General features: G+C 36.1%; 1 protein-coding gene across 17 annotated transcripts in view; it reads left to right on the forward strand.

Moving 5' to 3' along the window:
- The first annotated feature begins 4,147 nt into the window (after positions 1-4,147).
- The window catches only part of LOC109432889 (E3 ubiquitin-protein ligase lubel), an 88,685-nt gene continuing 73,831 nt past the window's right edge, over positions 4,148-19,001 (forward strand). For 7 of the 17 annotated variants that reach the window (XM_062851217.1, XM_062851219.1, XM_062851224.1 and 4 more), the window contains exon 1: positions 4,149-4,444. In XM_062851217.1, coding sequence (XP_062707201.1) covers positions 4,439-4,444 — 6 coding nt within the window. In that variant the 5' untranslated portion in view covers positions 4,149-4,438. Of the gene's footprint in view, positions 4,445-4,474; positions 5,252-19,001 lie in introns of those variants that run through there. The other 10 variants (XM_062851227.1, XM_062851229.1, XM_062851230.1 and 7 more) reach the window with 3 other exon arrangements.

Below are 19,001 nucleotides of genomic sequence, written 5' to 3' on the forward strand. Positions count from 1 at the left end.
AGGTGACTTTTATGTTTATTTTATAGTTTTGTAACTGTATTGCAAAAAATGTGGTACTCTATAAAAATTTTAGATTTTTTATTTATTTTTTCCACGTACCGTAAAACGGGGTATCTTTGATAATGCGGGTAACTTTGATAGCGCGACAGGCATTGTACAGTTTATCTTTTAACTATGGTTCCTTTAATCAGTTAAGAAAAAGGCAAACGTAGATCAATTCTATACATATACAAGTTCATCTTAGACGCATTTTCATTAAAACCTAGTTTATATATAACTTTTTGGGCAAAAAATGAAAACTGTTGATATTTTTGTTATTTGTCAACCCCTTCGAACAATCTGCTATACGACTTCGTTTCAACTATTTTTTCAATGAACGGACTCTTATTCTCGATAGATCCATCATAGTAGATTCCAAATCTGGCCTTGAAACTCTTAACGAAGTGTGTTTTTACGAACTGGAAGGATTTTTATAAATTGGAACATAAATCTCCATACACCGATAAACGCCTAAAAGTGTGTAATGCCCTTGTAATTTAATGTAGTTAAATCTGTGTTGTTAAAAAATTGTTAATAAAACATAAAAACGATCCAAAAAAAGAAAACTCACCATGAATAGCATGTAATCATGTGTTGATGTACCGTTAAACATATATTTTTTACAAAGACAATGGTTTTTATTGCTAAATTCACTGTGTTTTTCACTAAGTACTTCACAAACTTATTTTTATATGTAGAATTCAGGATAAAATGAATGTTTTGATATAGAAATTCTATCTGATATATTCCTCAAGGCTTTTCTCATCATGTTTATACTCCTAAGCTTTTAATCTGTGATTATTTTTTAAGATATAATGTGTTTTTAGAGCACTATCAAAGTTACCCCAAAATGAAAATCTGATTTTCGCTAATATGGAAAACAAAAAATCATCCAAAATATTTAATATTATCGAATCTTTCAATTGCAATTGATAACTAATACCGCAGTACTTGTTTTAAAAACATTAATACTGTTACATGAAAAAATATTAAGAAAATTCGCTGAAAAACTATCAAAGTTGCCCCGTTTTACGGTAACTAATTTAATTCGCCAGTGCTCCTATGTGTCACGAACATTTTGTTCACACATCATTTTTTATGTAGGAATTCGTTTTCATTGACTAATTATCAAAAGTTTGCCACGTTGATACTAAAAATCTTACAGTGTTGCCAATACGAATTACAACAAAGCTACCCATGATTAAGACGTCATTACACTTCTTTGTCTCCTTTTCAACAGTTTCAAAATAGTGCAGATGGTTAAGCATAAGACAGTGGACCCGTAGATCCAGCCAGCTTCTCGGCTTGTATTTTATAAGCTTTTGGACAACTATTATTTTTTTTTTCAAAATTTGTATTAAGTTAATTTAATTTTAATATTATACGAAAAAGCATCTTTTTCTGAACCATTATGTTTTTAGACCTTCAGAACTTTATTTTGTTGTCTAAAATCAATCACAAAGAGATTTTTTGGCATCACATTTTGACAGCTGGGAAACTGCTTGACAGCTCTGCCCATTACAAAATGCGACTAGGGGTGAATCGACAAATCGCTCCCGTACAAAACTCAAATTGATTTTTAAATTGATTTCTGGGTCCTTCGCGAAAAAAAAATGGAGAAATCCTCGCAGAAATTCTCAGCGAAATCTTAAAAATTATTTGATAACTGATCACAGGAATTTCTTATGAAATCCTCTGAGGAATCCTAAGCAGAATTCTGGAGAAATTTCTAGAGAATTCTTCGAAAAACAAATTCTTCTAAATATTCCGTGGAGAGCTCGTGTAGAAATTTCTGAAAGTCTTTTCGAAGTGATTTATGGAGAAAGAAATATGTATATGACGAAAAAGAATTTTTATCTGCTGATGAATTTTGGAAGAATTTTTCGAGAAATATCTGAACCCTTTAGAAAACACAGAAGAAATTCCCGACGAAATCCTTAGAGAATTCGATGGAGGAATGTAAGATAAAAATATCTTGCACATTTTTTTTTTTTTTTGAAAAATGCCCGAAGAAATCATAAGGCGCTGTCCATCAACTACGTAGACTCATTTTTCGTCATCTCGGACTCTATCAACATATAAATATAAATATATTTTTGAAAGAAAATTTTATAAGCTATATTCTGTAAAATTTTCAAGATGTGGTTTTCATGACAAATTTTGTGCAAATTGAAACGGTCGAAAATGTTGGTTGAAAATGATCTGGACAATTTCCACAAAATTGGTCATAACTCAGGAACGAAAACCACACCGTGAAAGTTTTACAGAATATAGCTAATAAAGTTTCCTTTTTAAAATGTTCATTTAGGGAATATTTCCGGACTTCGAAAATAGTTTTTCCGACTATTCCAACGGTGGAAAATTTTGTTGAAAACAATTTTTATTTTGTATTTTTTTTTTAATAGCTGAGAAAATTTGCTTATGATTTCACAAAAAAAATGTGCCTACGATGCTTCGTTCATGAGTTATGATTTTTCAAAGTAGGTGATGTCTGTGGAAAATGTTTGTTTTACACTGGAGTTTTCCGGAAAGTTAGGCGACCCTGATTTTTTCAGTTTAGTGTTTGTTCATATATATATGAACCCTACCTATGAAAAAAAAATCATTAAATTCTGAGAACCATACCAATTTGTACGATAATTCCAAAAATTCCCAGAGGCTGGTTCAAGGGCTGGTTTTTGATAGTCTACATCATTTTGCTTCCATCTGATGAGCCATTGGCAAAGGTGGTATCCAGCCAGTTGGCCGAATGCCGTTGAGCTGAATTTATATCAAATGAGTTCAGAGGTGAGGGCAAACTCCGGGTAACATCCCTAGCTGCCAATATAATCATCAGAAATATTTTCTTCTTTTCATCATATTATTTCTAGTTTTACCATTGAGGAATCAGTTTGCGTTGAAACAATGATTTTTTTAGAGATTTTTCCTTTTATAGATTTTTGGATCTTGTTTTTTTTATTTTTTTTGGAACAGCTTATTCTTTCGAGCTATACCGATGTAAACAACAGTGGCATGCTCACTTGAGTTCATCATTCAGTTTTCGGACAAACGGCATTCGATCAAACGGCGTTCGGCTAAACGACCCTTTCGGCCAAATTGCGTTCGGCCAAACGGCATTCGGCGAAATGACCCGAAGCCGGCAAAGGTAAATTTGAATATCTGTAATCATTGGCTATTATTTTGGTCTAATATGACGAAAATAAGCGCATATGATGAAGTAGATTCCTACGCTATTGGATGCCTTTAAAAAGTTCTACGCCAGTGATATACTTTTTAACACCCTAGTCTGACGTAATATACAATAATACTTGGATCTAACGATCTAATCACTTGTCGAATAGAATCATTTCAATTTCAGAAAATCGGGCCTTGCAAAAAATAAGTGACGTCACGAACTTTACAACGAATTTTTATGGGTATCGTTAAAGTTTCCTACAATTACAGATTCATGATTAGAAATTTGGCAATATGGTTCACTGTATGTCTACTCAACTCACGTTTTATGCCTGTAATGTTTGTTTTATCGTCTCGCTGGCCTAATTGTACAGTTTACTTTAGAAAACGTAAGTTTTTGTAAATACAAATGTACCTTATATTTCTGACACTTCCAAATATGTTACTCCGCCTGATATCATAGATGTCATTCCGACCGAATGTGCTGGGCATCGGATACGACACTACTAGAGGGGTGTTCGGTAAGGATATGCAATTTTTTCCTCTCCTGACTCAGACGTCCACCGGAATAAAACTGTACACATGGTTCCAAATATTTCGTTTCCCAGCAAAATTAAAACTACAACTACAAATAAATAAATTGGGCCTCAATATTTCATTGGAAACCATTAACGTTTATGCCTTTGCCAGCAGTTTAGACATTTTCAGCAAGCATCGTAGTGTATGTACGGGTTAACGATCAAGCACCAATTTTGAATTTGAAATTCAAATCCATCCCTAAAGCTTTGCCGCCACTCTACCTCACAAGAGGGAAAACATAACTTTCACCAACGGACTAAAAAAGAAAATCGCCACTGACGGAAAACTGAACGAATCCACTTTTGTCACATTTTCCCTGTCTGCCAATCTGGCAAAAGACGGCAACTTGACGACGATCGCGATCAGTCAGTTTCGAGTCGTCTGGGCGTGCAAACCTCGTTCGGTTGCGGTCTTGCGGGGTTATATAAAGTTTCCTGGGAAATTGTTGGAAAATTCACCGGTTTTGTGCCGATACTCAATAGTGCATTGTTCAACAATCGATTGGGGGCGATTTTTTCTGATGGAAAGTGGATAAAAAGGGAGGAAAAATTGAAAGGATAAATCTTTTTTCGCAATCAGTGCCCAAGAAGTGAAAAGTTATTTTTATTAATATAGTGCTCCCGGGAATGTACTGCGGGTTTATAAGATGAGTGTAAGTGTGTGCAGGTTTATATAAATAGAACGCTGATTTTCACCATAAGATATCGGTTTGAAGCGAAGCGCCAGTGGAAAACGCAGTTGAAAAGTGTACACTTTTACGCAAATCGATGTGGATTCTGGAGTCAAGATCTCAACGGTCGATTTTCTTTAACGAGCGTGAAAGTTCTGCGCCTGTGATCTATTTAAGCCGTCTGCAGCAATCCAAAGAGAATGCGGAAAATGTGTGTAATAAAGTTATATAGAAACGTGTTGCGGCATCACAACGTGGTGACCAGACGTCGATCTTGGAGAAGCAACGAAACTAGATCAACCATCGAGTGACTTTTCCAAGACAGCTGAACAAATATTGCATAATATCAAAAAACGAGAAAACCCCCCAGCAATTGCAGAGCTACAGTACACCAGTTTTCATCAGACGGTGAAAACAAGAAAAAGATCAAAGTATCGTTCACAAATGCCATCACCAGGGCGCGGAAAATTGCCGGCCGGTTTTGGTGTGAGTGAGAATGTTTGTGAAGATCTCGACTTGACAGTCACGGTGCCGATGGACGCTGGTCATGTGAAAAACGAAGAAATGCGATATTTTATGAAGCAGTGACAAATGTGAACCCATCCCGTACCCAGTGAGTTCGGTTCCGTCATTCGTGACGGTAACAACGTCTGCGGTGGCGACGAATTTTGCAACCAGGATTTCTGAACTTCTAAAAGTGCAAGGTTTAGTCCGAAACGAGAGATAGCTGTGCGTGAATTGTCTACAGCGGAGAGTGATTTTAGACGTCGCGATTGCTAAATATAGTTAGTAAGTTTTTGGAGACTCACGTGTACTGCAGAGAAGGTTCCTAGATGTGCAACGCGAACAAAAGATGCAGAAGTCGTTGAACAAAATGACAAAATCTTTATTGGAATGCGGATGTCTTTGAAGCACTGAGGTTTCAAATGTGTTTTCAAGTAACGTAACAAATAGTATACATCGTATACTTTACATGAAGATTTCGAAAATGTGCTTGACACACTTTAGTTACCATATTTACACATTTTATATTATTAGGGGGATTAGGGGCACATTGGACACCCGGGGCGAAATGAACACCCCTGTTTTTATCGACACCATTGAATTTTGCTCTAAAATTTTAATATAGAAGTATGAAGGGACATGTAATTGTTCTATTTTTCAAATGGTACCATTTATATCCCTTCAAAATGTCTAAATATATTTGAAATTAAAATATATTCTTCATATGGTGGAATTCTTATAATTTTAAAGCAGCGGAAAATAAGGGGTTGCGAGCTTTTGAGTGTCTTCACCATAAAAAAAACAGCAATGCATTACCTTATCTGGATGTATACTCAAGTTTGGCCTAGGGTTTGGCGATGAATAAGGTATTTTATTTGTGATCAACAACTTACTCAAAATAACAATTTTGATGTTGTCGTCGCTTCGGGGCGAGCGAAATGAACACTGGCAAATACGAATGGATGTATGTGCATTGCATACTGGCGTTTTAGAGAGTTAGGAAAAAAACAATCCGATTATTTTAGCATAAAGTCTATTTTATCAACTATAATGTTATGTAAATTCGTCTAAAATAGAGTAAAATAGTTTTAGTATTGATCTCCGTAGGCAAATTACCTAACTGGTCGATGTAATTAAAGGTATAGCATAAAATATGCAAGGGTGTCCATTTCGCCCCGTATCTTTCCTGCCAGTCCTAAAAGACACACGGTTTTCAATTCATTATTTCTTCACAATAAACACATTCTACCTGCTGAGGGATTCCACGGAGGCACGCAAGTCGATCCTGAGCGACCATTTCAAAAATATCTGAAACTTTGCACAGTTTTTCAATTTCATCTAAAACGTCATTTTTCGATATCAAATCTTCATATAGAGTCACGTCTAACTTTTCAAAAGGGTGTATGTGAAAATGGTTGAAAAATATTCAAAAAGCTGCACAGCAAAAACGGTTCGTTCGATTGTTATGATTTTTTCAGCAAAGTTAGATAACTTAATGGGGATTGCTAAGAAAATATACACTGTAAAAAAAAATTTTTTTTGCATTAAAAAAATATCATTTTTGTCACACAAACTCAAATATCTCAAAACCCTATCTTTTTACCAACGTGATTTTTTCAGGGAAAACGGTCCATTATATTAGCTATCTACCATAAAAATTTGGTGATGGTAAACTAATAAACAAAAAAGTTATGATATTTCAAACATTTCACAATTTTTACATTTAGTAAAAAAAAAATATGTTTTTTTTTTACCGTGTACATTATTCAGAGAATCGCATTATGATGCTGATTTTATTGTTAAGGCTACCGCATGAATTAAACAAGTTATTTTCATGATATTTTTATTTAATTATTCATAACTATTATAGCATCTATTAGAAACTTAGACGCGATCCAGTGTAGTGATCAAAAGTATTGATAGTGTCATTATTTTTATTGTACGTGACTGGCGAAAAATTCTGTTAATAGGGTTAAAACCTGTTGATAATAAGAAACATAAGTAATATTATTTTTAAGATAAAAGCTGCAAAACAAAAGTTTTATATAGACGAATGCGTCTAGTTTACCTGCAAAAAACTTACCTCTTAGATAATAGATTTTATGATGGAGAGAAAGCGAGTAACTGCAACACCAACAAATACATAATAGGTGCATACCACGACAATGCTCTAGACGTCTAGTTTACCTGCAAAAATTTACCTATCAGAGAATAGAATCATAAATATCGGGAGGAAGCGAGTAACTTCAACAACAACAAATGCATGATAGGTACCATGACAATGCTCACGAAAAAGCAAAAAATTACTACCGCTATGGTTATTAAGGATTGTAAAGTAAAAGTTTTCTTCAGTCAAGTAAACGACACCAAACTAGTCAGTAAAAACTTGAAAGTGATTTTGTTTATTAAAATCTAACGAACAACATGAGTAGTCGCTTTCTCAACTGTTGTAGGCCGTTTGCAGAAAAAAAGTGCTCAAAAGAGTTACGAAATCTCACCGAAAGCACCATAGATAAACTGAAAGCGACAGGTTATGCTCCAATGTCCACATTGAATACAAATTTACGCATTTGCACGTCCTGCCGTCTAAACGTTGACAAACGAGCAATCTGTATATCATCGGAAGAGCAGGGCGCAGGAAGTTCGAAAACGACAACAACTGAGGAATTACTAGAAGTTCCAAGTGCAGAGAGCCTTGCCACCGTACCATCAGCGACATCTGTTTCAACAAATCAATCGGAAGATGAGTGTATTCAAAAGGTAAACATCGAACGCTTTAACGAGGGCATAGCTGGGATAAAAGTGACTCCGATTAAATGGACGAAGATGGACTACGTTTATTATCCAGAGAAAAAATACCGTGAAATAAACGAAGCTGTACGTAGAAACCTCTTCAAATTAGGACCTGAGGATGTGGAAAATACAGACTACGATGAGGTAATTATGAATATGAAGGAAAGGTTCTCGAATCCAGCCACGACAAGGAAAGAAAAATTATTGATTTTGTCGATGCTGCCAAGTTCGTGGTCTATTCAAGATGCCATTGATGAGTTCGAAACCAATAGATATACAGTAAAAGAGGCAAAACTATTTAAGAATAACTGTCTTTCAACCAAAAATACTAGGTCTAGTAATGCGTTAACAGACGAGGCAAAAGAAATAGTAGTTCAATATTTTGAAGATGATGAAGTAAGTCGAGCTATGCCCGGCCAGAAAGATTATGTATCAGTAAAACAAGATGGAAAGCGTCAAGCAATCCAAAAACGATTAATGATGACGACATTGAAAGAAGCTTACACACGCTTCAAGGAAATTCACAATAATATTAAAGTAGATTTTTCCTCATTTGCAGGCCTTCGGCCAAGGCAATGCAAGCTTCTTTCCAATTCAGGAACACATAATGTTTGTGTGTGCACAACCCATGAGAATATTAACCTTATTTTACATAGTTTGAAAAGAATAAATTTAACAAAGGATATTAAAATGTTAACTGGTAGTCTTTTGTGTGAAAATACAACATCAAATTGCTATCTACGATCTTGTTCGGATTGTCCAGATTCTTCATTATTGGAAAATACTTTATTCGGTGAGTTTGAAGAAAAATATATTGATCAGTTATCATTTGAGCAATGGGTAACCACGGATAGGTGTGACCTAGAAACAATTGTAAAACCTGTAGATGAGTTTGTGTCATATTTTTGCTTGAAATTAGAAAGTTTAATCCCTCACGATTTCATTAAAACAGAGCAATCCAGCTTTTTAAAAAATACGAAAAATACGTTACAAAATGGTGAATTTTTAGTCATTTGTGATTTTTCTGAAAATTACAGTTTTGTATTGCAAGATGAAGTTCAGTCCCATCACTGGAACGTGCAACAAGCTACAATTCATCCATTCGTTATTTATTTTAATGGAAGTTCGCAAATTGAACACTTTAGTTTCATTGTAATTTCCGAAGATTTAAGGCACGATTCAATATCCGTAAACTTGTTCATTGCCAAAATGATTAACTTTTTACGCGTTGATAAACATAAAGAAGTCAAACAGATATATTTTATGTCTGATGGAGCAGCGTCGCAGTACAAAAACCGTAAGAATTTTTCGAGCCTATGTCAATTTAAATCAATGTACGGAATTGATGCAGAATGGCATTTTTTTGCTACGTCACAAGGCAAAGGTCCTTGTGATGCTATTGGAGGAACAATAAAACGCATGGCCACAAGAGCAAGTTTAGCCAAAGAACGTGAGCATCCAATTAAAACTGCGAAAGAACTTTTTGAATGGGCGAATCGTAGAAAAGAAGAAGATTTAACCAAATTATCATTTTGTTTTACTACTACGGAAGAGTACGAAATAAAGGCTTCAGAGCTCAGCGAGCAATATAATAACGCGAAAACGATCCAAGGAACCCAAAAATTCCATTGTTTCATTCCATTGTCAGAAAATAAAATTAAAGCAAAACTATACTCAAACTGTTCTGACAATAATGCCAAAGTGTTCGATATTGTAAAAAAATAAATAAAATCAAATAAAAAATAGGTAAAACTGTTTTCATGATCTCATAACCCATAATAAAATCCAAACCCAAAACTCTTAGCCCTCTCTTACCCCTATTGTGTCAAATCTATGATTATTGTTGTGTAATTTGAGAATTCATTTATATGTATAAATATTATATGTATATATATATTATATGTATATATATTACATGTATATACATATAATATAAATACATATAATATTTATACATATAATATACATAATACAAATGAATACACAAATATTGAATATCGTAAAAACAACTTGTTTAACTCCCGCAAGACCCTTAACAAAAAAAACAGCACCAAACTGTGATTCTCGAAATAATTTACACGTTAAAAAATTTTTTTTCTACTAAATGTAAAAAATTGTGAAATGTTTGAAATGTCATAACTTTTTTGTTTATTAGTTTACCATCACCAAATTTTTATGGTAGATAGCTAATATAACGGACCATTTTCCCTAAAAAAATGACGTTGGTAAAAAGATAGGGTTTTGAGATATTTAAGTTTTTGTGACAAAAATTATATTTTTTAATGCAAAAAAAATATTTTTTTTACAGTGTATATTTTTTTAGTAATCACCATTAAGTTATCTAACTTTGCTGAAAAAATCATAACAATCGAACGAACCGTTTTTGCTGTGCAGCTTTTTGAATATTTTTCAACCATTTTCATATACACCCTTTTGAAAAGTTAGTCGTGACTCAACATGAAGATATGATATCGAAAAATGGTGATTTAGATGGAACTGAAAAACTGTGCAAAGTTTCAGCTCAATAGAAAATCATGAATTAAAAAAAGTCCTAAATTTTGATGCTGTTGCTTGGAATCGCTCTGCTGTAAATGATTGAAATACGTAGGTAACAAGTTGAAGTTGTAAGTTAGCTGATAACACTAGTTTACAGCATTTTTGAACTCGGTAAACTGATGATCATTTTTGGTGATCAATCATGTCCTGAGTTCGAAAACGCGAAGGAAAAAATTACAGTAGAGCGGAAATTTTTTCGACTTTCCATACAAGGTTGATGATTTGAAATCGATTTTTGTTCTATTTTTAAGCAACGTCACTCACTTCACACATCTCATTCTCCGTAATCAATGCTCCGATTGAGCCGATTTTTTTACTGTGACTCGCCTACATATGATATGTCAAATAAACGTTGAGAAAGAATTTTTATTTTGTTTTTTTTTTCTCATTGAAAAAAATACATTTCTTTATATATTTTTGGAAATTTGGCTAAAATTTAAGGAGATCGCCCCTAAACCTCGCCAATATCTTGAATTTCGTTAATCTGAAGCAAAACCTGCATTCAGATGATCGAATGGTATTGTATTCAGCTTTAAATTATGTAAAAAGATTTGTAATTGGTTGAACAAAGCGCAACATATTTGAATTTTAGTAAATTCCATATTTTCAAAAGTTGTAATATTTAGTGTGGAGCGGACCTGGTGTGATTGTTAGAACACTTGACTATCACGCCGAGGACCTGGGATCGAATCTCACTCCCGACATACTCGCAAAATGTGGATTAGGGCAGTTCAGACTTTAAACATATCAAAAATTCAAAGCTCCCATATGTTCATTGCAATCCTTGGTGCAAAACTAGAGTCCGGTCAAATTTTCAGCCATTTTGGTGGTGATTTAATGGTGGCCCAAAAGCAAAATAGGTTTGTATGGAAAATACTATGGAGAATTTTCGAAAAAGGTTCTCCGCGCTGTAGAGCGTTGCCCACGTGGATGAAGTCATAGGGTCAAAGCTGAATTGAATTCTTCAGGTCTTAATGATGAATGTTGCCGAAGACCGGAACTTATTTCGACCATCGGGTAAAAAGTTATTAAACAAATTCCCACTCACATGCGCATTTTTATACACGATGTCCTGCAAGATGTGCAAGAAGGTAACACGCACACTATGATTGCGTGTCAAGCGTGTCGATCGAGCTGCGGTCTTCTTTGCAAGCATGCATGGATGATTATTGATTAATAACTTTTGTCTCGTAAGTCGAAACGAGTTGCGGTCTTCGGCAACATTCATCATTGAGGTCTGAAGAATTCAATTTGACTTTGACCCTATGACTTCATCCATGTGTTTATACTCTACAGCGCGGAGAACCTTTTTTTAAAATTCTCCATAGGAATTCCCATATAAACCTATTTTGCTATTGGGCCACCATTAAATCACCACCAAAATGGCTGAAAATTTGACAGGACTCTAGTTTTGCACCAAGGATTGCAATGAACATATGGGAGCTTTGAATTTTTGACATGTTTAAAGTCTGAACTGCCCTAATGTGGATTCTTCCTTCGGAAGAAAAGTAAAGCGTGGGTCCCGAGATGAACTAGCCTATGGTTAAAAATCTCGTTAATACAGATAAAAAAAAGTTGTTATATTTGATATTGAGCTAAAACTCAAAAACCGCTCCACTTAAAAATTTTTGAAGCACGGTTTCGAAATCAGTACTAAATTGTACTTCAAAAATTTTGGTCGTTGACAGAAGTTCACGACTTTCGTTTTATTTTGTAAACTAGTGATGTACATAGTGATATATGTAAAGTTTTTCTCTGTTATACAACAGGCCTTACGTGTTTATTTGCTTAGGATGTCCATTATGCCCCTAATCCCCCTATATATACGGTTTTCAATACTTGTTCTTTCAAAGTGCACCTACTAGTGATAGGCATTCGTTTGGTCGAGCCCTATTTCTTGCATTCTTTCGCTTTTGTAACATGGTTTTGTTCTTGTGCCGACTTTTCGAACCCTCTAAGCAAAATACCCTCTTCGAATGAGTATAATCAGTTTTGTACCTTATAATTCCGCCCTTTTATGCTTATCCTTTGACAGATACGCGCGTATTTCGACTACCACTTGTAATCTTCCTCCATGTCAGTTATCCACAGTATGGTGAATGAGCCATTTTACGAAGTGACAACAATGTTGATGATGATATTGATTTTCACGGGTTCGGACGCATGCTCCTGTCAAAATTTCATTCAAAAAATCGGCTCGAAAAATGGACTATAGTGGATAACTGACACTGAGGAAGATTACAAGTGGTAGTCGAAATACGCATATCTGTTAAAGGATAAGCATAAACGGCCGAAATAAAAGGTACAAAAGTAATCAGTTTTGTACCTTTTAATTCCGCCCATTGGAAAAAATGGTTTTGTTTCCTTATTGATAAAATAGGATATTCTAGGAAATTTGCAGTATTTTTTATCGGCTGTATACAATACCCAGGTAACCAATAAGCATTTAAATAATCTGTATTTCAGCTTTAAAACTGCATTATATCTGCTTGCACGTTCGACTGCTTAATTACCCTATACCTGTTAGAAATTGAAATGAATGTTAAAATCTGACAGCTGTTGTGTAGCATTTAAAATGCACGATATGTTTTGGTTAGCAATCATCACAACTGCTACTTCATTGCCATAACACTGCTAAGAGAGATGAGTGATGCTAAAACTACTACACATTAACAGTCTTTAAAGTTGCACAAGAGAGTGACAGCAGTGCCAGTAAAAAGAGTGGAAAATATGTTTTGTTTTCATTTTCGACAATTTGGGAGATAGGAGGGATCAGCATTTAATCCGCCGTATATTGGGCCAAAACCTGCATTGAAAAAGCACTTATGGCACATATACGGTAGATTAGCATTTAATAATCGGCACATATAACGATAAAATTTTAACTGCTTATTGGTTACCTGGGTAATATAACGAATTGATCAATGACCGATATTTGCGGCTGAACCAGCTGAGTGGAAGTTTTACTTGATGTGCGAAGAATTAGCTTAAGCTTAAATTCACAAATACAAAGAAATTTAAAAAAAAAGTTTTCTTGATTCCCAAATCGCCTTCTTCTTGTTCTTCTTTTACTTCTTCTTTTTCTTGTTCTTTTTTCTTCTTCTTCTTCTTCTTCTTCTTCTTCTTCTTCTTCTTCTTTTTCTTCTTCTTCTTCTTCTTCTTCTTTATGGCCCTATGTTCCCACTGAAACTTGGCCTGACTCGCCTCAACTTAGTGTTCTTTGAACACTTCCACAGTTGTTAATTGGGTTTTTAAATTTTGATTGGATTTTTTTTTTCATTTATCCCTATTGTACCCTAAATTTCCAAATTTTATAGGAAGCAGAAATATTACTGGTTAGCTCTTCAGCAATATCAACTCATATCGTGCATATAAATTTCAAGTTAAAGTTGTTTTAATTTAAAAATAATAGAAAATCAGTTTATAGGGGAGTTTGGGTAAACTAAGCTCTAAAAATATATGCTGCCGCCACCTCCCGTCTATGAGGCTATGCGCAAACAACATCTTTATATATAATAATGCAGTGACATACGTGGGACCGCTCATAACTTGCGAACGGAAGGTCCGATTTTGATCGTCTTAGTTTTGTTCTGTTAGTTTTCACCCAAGGAAGGTTTATGAGGCAAAAAACATGGAAAAATTGGGAGTTTTTGAAAATCAATCTTTCATACATTTTGACCGGGGACTTGGTCTTGGATAGAAACTTGAAACGTCAAAAAAGCAGTAGGCAAGACAAAGTTTGCCGGATACATCTAGTTTAGGATATTTTTGGAGTATATAAGCAATGGCTCATGTTTGGAAATGTTTGGAATCGGTGGTATTAGGATGAGAACTACTCATATTTGTATGCGTGAAAACTCAAATATTTCTAATACTTTGAGATCAAACTCGCCAAAAATGAGTTTTTTAGAAGTAATCCATGTGTGTTCGATCATATATTTAGCTATTGTCACGTGAAAAATCATTAATAAAAATGAAAATATATGAATTTTATCTTGAAAATATACCATTGCCTAATTGACCTCACAATATCTTAAAATTCAAACATTTTAATGACTTTATTTATGTATCGTTACTCAATGGAGATGGGGCGATGGTATTCCAGCGAAAAAATCATTAAAATCATAACGACTCACTCAAAGTGCAAATTTTCGGTAATACCAATCCGTGTGGTCAATTATGAATTTCAAATAACTCAACGTACATATGCCCATTGAGTTATTTGAAATTCATTAAAATCATTAAAATGCCGTAAAATAGCAGAAATGTTCGAATTTGAGGAGGAACTGGGGTAAAACGGGCTCTATAACTCGCTGCAGAGTATATGCCCGTACATGAATCATCCAACAACCAATTCTTCAAATTTGCTTTCGAATAAGCCATCGATGGTCACATAGGGTCTTGTAGTAAAAAAGTTATTAATTTTTTCCACCTTTGGGCTTGATTTTGCCCAATGTGCACCGGTAGAAGTTCCACCAGGAATTCTTTCAGCACATCCATCAGGAATCACTCACGGAGCTTAAACAAGAATCTCTCAAGGAGCTTCACTTATTATTACTCAAGAAGTTCCCGTAGGAGCTGCAGCAGAAATTCCTCTAGTAGTGCGAGTGAAAATTTCATCAGGAATTCCTCTAGATGTTCCATTAGGAACATCATAGAAATCGTCCAGTAGTCCCACCAGGAATTCCACCAGCAAATTCAACGAGAAACTCTCAAGTAATTCAAGGTGTTCCGATCGAAACTCCAGTAGGATATACAGGGGATGGCCAGAATGTTTGGGATAGGCAACTTTTTTTCTCCCACAAAAATATTCAACATGCTGTAACTTTTCATAGAGTGCATAAAAAAATCTCAAATTTTGACTGTTTGACAACCTATTATATGTGCATCATTGGTACAAATTTGGGCTCGATTGATTAATTTTTCGCGAATTTGGAACCGTTTGGGTAAAACACTATTATTTAGACAACTAATTTTTGAACTGTCATATCTCGGAAACCAGTGAACCGAATTGAATGAATTAATAACGTTTATCAACAATATATTGACACTTAATACGACAGTGAGAGAAAAAAAAAGTTGCCTATCCCAAACATTTTGGCCATCCCCTGTACAACAACAATTCTTTTGGGCGTCCCACCTCGAATTCCTGCATCAGTACCACTGCAAATTCCCGCAGGAGTCCCATCCTCTAGTAGTTCCACCAGGAATCCCGCTAAATTCTCTCGCCAGTAGCTTCTACTAAGAAATGTACAAACAGTGGGAATGTCTCTAGGAGTTTCTTTAGGAGTTCTGTAACGAATTCTCCTTCCACCAATTATTTCTCTTGGGAATTCACTGAGAATTTCTCTAGTAGTTTCTTCGGGAATCGCTGTCAGAGTTTGACTGGGAATTCTGCTCAAAGTTTCAACGAGAATTCTTCCAGTTACACCGGAAGGTCCACTCAAAGATCCTCTATGAATACCTGTAGCACCTTCTCCGCTAATATTCAAAAGTTGCAGTAGTTCAGCAAAACCACCGTGAATTCCTCCAGTAGATCCACTAGGAACTCCTCTAAGACTTCCACCGAGAATTCCAGTGGGCGGTTCCACCGCAGATTTTCCTAGGAGTTACAAGAATCTCTCTGAAAATTTCACCAGGGATTCGTCTAGAAGTTCTAATTTAGAAGTCCTTTAAGAGATTTTCTCTAAAAGTTGCACTGATTGTTGCTCGAAGTTTCACGGTAACTCTGGCAAAAGTTTTACCTAATTCCCGGTAGGGAATTCTACTGGAAATTCTTCTCAAAGTTCCACCGGAAATCTTTTAAAAAAATCCTTTTAGAGTTTCTAAGAGCATTTCCCCAAGAATTCCTCAAATTACTTCTCTATGTGTACCTCAGGGAAATGTTTTGGGAGTTCCACAGCAAATTTCCTCAAGAAGATACACTTTTTTAATCCCTAGAGCAGTTCCGTCAGGAATTCCTTTGAAAGTTTAATTCACTGGGGATTCTTCTCGAAGTTCTATGATTTATAATCATGTATAAGTTCAACTGAAAAATGTTCACAGGAGTATCGCCCAGAATACTTACTTCGTAACTACGTAATTTTTGAACGGCGTGAGAAGAACCAGCCAAGGGCTGAAAGTCTCTCAAATAAAGATAAATCAATCAATCAATTTTTGAACGGCGTCCTACAAACAAACGTGATCGGAAATTCTCGCAGGACCACCATGAATTCGTGTATGAGTTCCAGTGGGAATTCCTGTAGGGGTTTCAATGGGAATTCTTTTAGAACTTCTACCGGAAATTCCCCTATTTTTTTACTTTTCGTTTATTTAATAGACTCATGCGCACTAGGCATAACGGAGTCGATTATCCATATACAATTAATTACAAATTAATTAAAGTGTACAACCTTGCCTAATCAATTCTTCAATTCTTTGACTCTCCTCTTCGATGTACTGCCGTCGAAGCTCGGGGTCGTCGATGTGCGAATATGAGCCGCGGCGGTACCCTCGTGCGAATGCAGAAGAAACATCACAATCGACAACGCTGCTATCACTTTCGCTTGATACAGGGATAGGTGCAGGCGATTCGGTCGGTGCTATACGTTTTGGTGCGTTTGTGCTGGAGGTGTCCGAATCAATTGATCGCTGTCGTTTTGAATCCAGTTTGTTGTTGGCTTGTTTTATTGCTTTCGTTTTACCAACGGTCTCCGGCTTGGAGAGCGCGGGCCATTGTTTTTCGGAAAGCGGTGATGAATGTTGTGCTACGTTAGGTGGGGTATCGCGCCACTTGAGCGGTGGCTTCTATATTCGTCTGTTTTCCACTATAACTCAGTCAATTTTGAACCAATTGACTTGAAATGTTGTACACGGGTAGATACTATACCTATCTCACCACATTCCAAAAGTTTTGTCAATTGGTTCAAATTTGACTGAGTTATAGTGGAAAACAGACGAATATAGAAGCCACCGCCCAAGTGGTGCGATTCCCTGTATTGGGCTGGGGTAGCTGTTTGCTTGCAGTGGATGCTGCCGCTTCGGAGCATCTTTGTTTAGGGTGATCGTTGCCTCCACAGTTTCGACAAGTCCGTGTTTGAGCGAAATAGGAAACATACGTTGTTTATTCCTCGGACACAGTAATGTATGCAGGAATGGGTTGAGTTAGCTTCATACGTACGACACGTACGCCGTTGCTGAGGCCTGGGAAGTAATTTCTCCAAACGTCGTTTCGCAAGGAAATCACTTCGCCATACTGTTGCATGTGGCTAATGATTGTATGAGCTTCGATCTCCTCCGAAAGGTCGTGCAGACGGACGTCAACAGCGCAGCTATCGACGTATATCGGCAATGGAACTGCGAGCTGTTTCCCCTCACAGGTCATAAAATGTTTGAGATGGTGATTTGACGCTATTCTGGCAGCCAACTCTTCACTATGCATGATCATGTATATGACATGCCGCACGTTATGAACTTGGATGCTCTTCACTAACGTCATGTCGAGCTCCAATTCACGATCCAAAAAATGTTTCACATCGGCGATGCTAGGACGCCTCGGAAGAACAGATGTATCTAACACAATGCAATTATTTCTCGTAACCGGCATGATTAAAGAACAAAAGAAACTGAACGCGTGTTGTTCCGTTGGGTGATGGATAGCAACTGGAAATTCCCCTAACAATTCATCCGGAAATTTCTATAGGGTGGCAACGATAATTTCTTTAGGAGTTGCACTCGAAATTCTTTTAGAAGTTCCACCGCAAATTCCCGCAAAAGTTCCTGGAATTTTTCTGAGAGATCTACCAGAAATTATTGTAGGAGTACCACCGGTAATTTTTCTAAAAGCTTCAGTAGGGGTTCCGCAGAGTATTGCTCTGCCTCGGAGTTTCACTGAGACTTCCTCCAAGAGTTCCACCGGGAATTTAACCGGAAATTCCTCTGGGTGCTCCACCAGAAAAACTTCCAGGAGTATCGCTGTGAATACCTGTAAAAGCTCCGCAATGCAGATGCTTCGTAAGTACCTCCAAGAGATCCTCCAGGAATTCATTATGGGCTTCCACTGAGAATTTTACAGTTGGTAAACCCCGAGGAGTTTCACCAGGAAATCCTCTAGGAGTTCCACTAAAAAATCTTTCAGAAGTCCCAGCGCGAGTTTCAATGGATGCTTTTCAATTTTCATCGTAAACGCTCTAAGATATTGTTCAGAAAATCTTCAAGGAGTTTCACCGAGAAATCATTGAGAACTTTCACCAGGCATTACACTAGTAATTCCTTTAAGAGCTCCACCAAAAATTACTGGATTTTTTTTTTCGTCCGGAAATTCCTTCAAGAGTTCCCCCAGAATTGTTTTCATTAATTTTCCAGCAGTTCCGAATTAAATTGATCTATAATTCCTTCAATAGTTTCTCCGAGTTTCCTTGGAGGAATTCTCTGCGGAAATTTTAGATGATTTATCGGTGCACCCCAAAGTTCAGGGTCGAAAACGACCCCAAGGTCTAATTTGTAACTTTTTTTATGGGTGCGCCCCTAGGGGTCATTCAACGCTTTTGACTTTTGAGAAAGGTTTATATCCGTGAAGAAATAATTGTTAGAATATTTCAGATTTCTAGGATTTGCCCAACAAAAGCTACAGAGAATTGAAATTTGTTGCTGCAATTGTTGAAATAACAACACGCTTAACGGGGTGTTTCGTAGAACATGTGTGAAA

This window comes from Aedes albopictus, chromosome 2 (genome assembly GCF_035046485.1).
Source record: "Aedes albopictus strain Foshan chromosome 2, AalbF5, whole genome shotgun sequence".
In the NCBI taxonomy this organism is placed as follows: domain Eukaryota; kingdom Metazoa; phylum Arthropoda; class Insecta; order Diptera; family Culicidae; genus Aedes; species Aedes albopictus.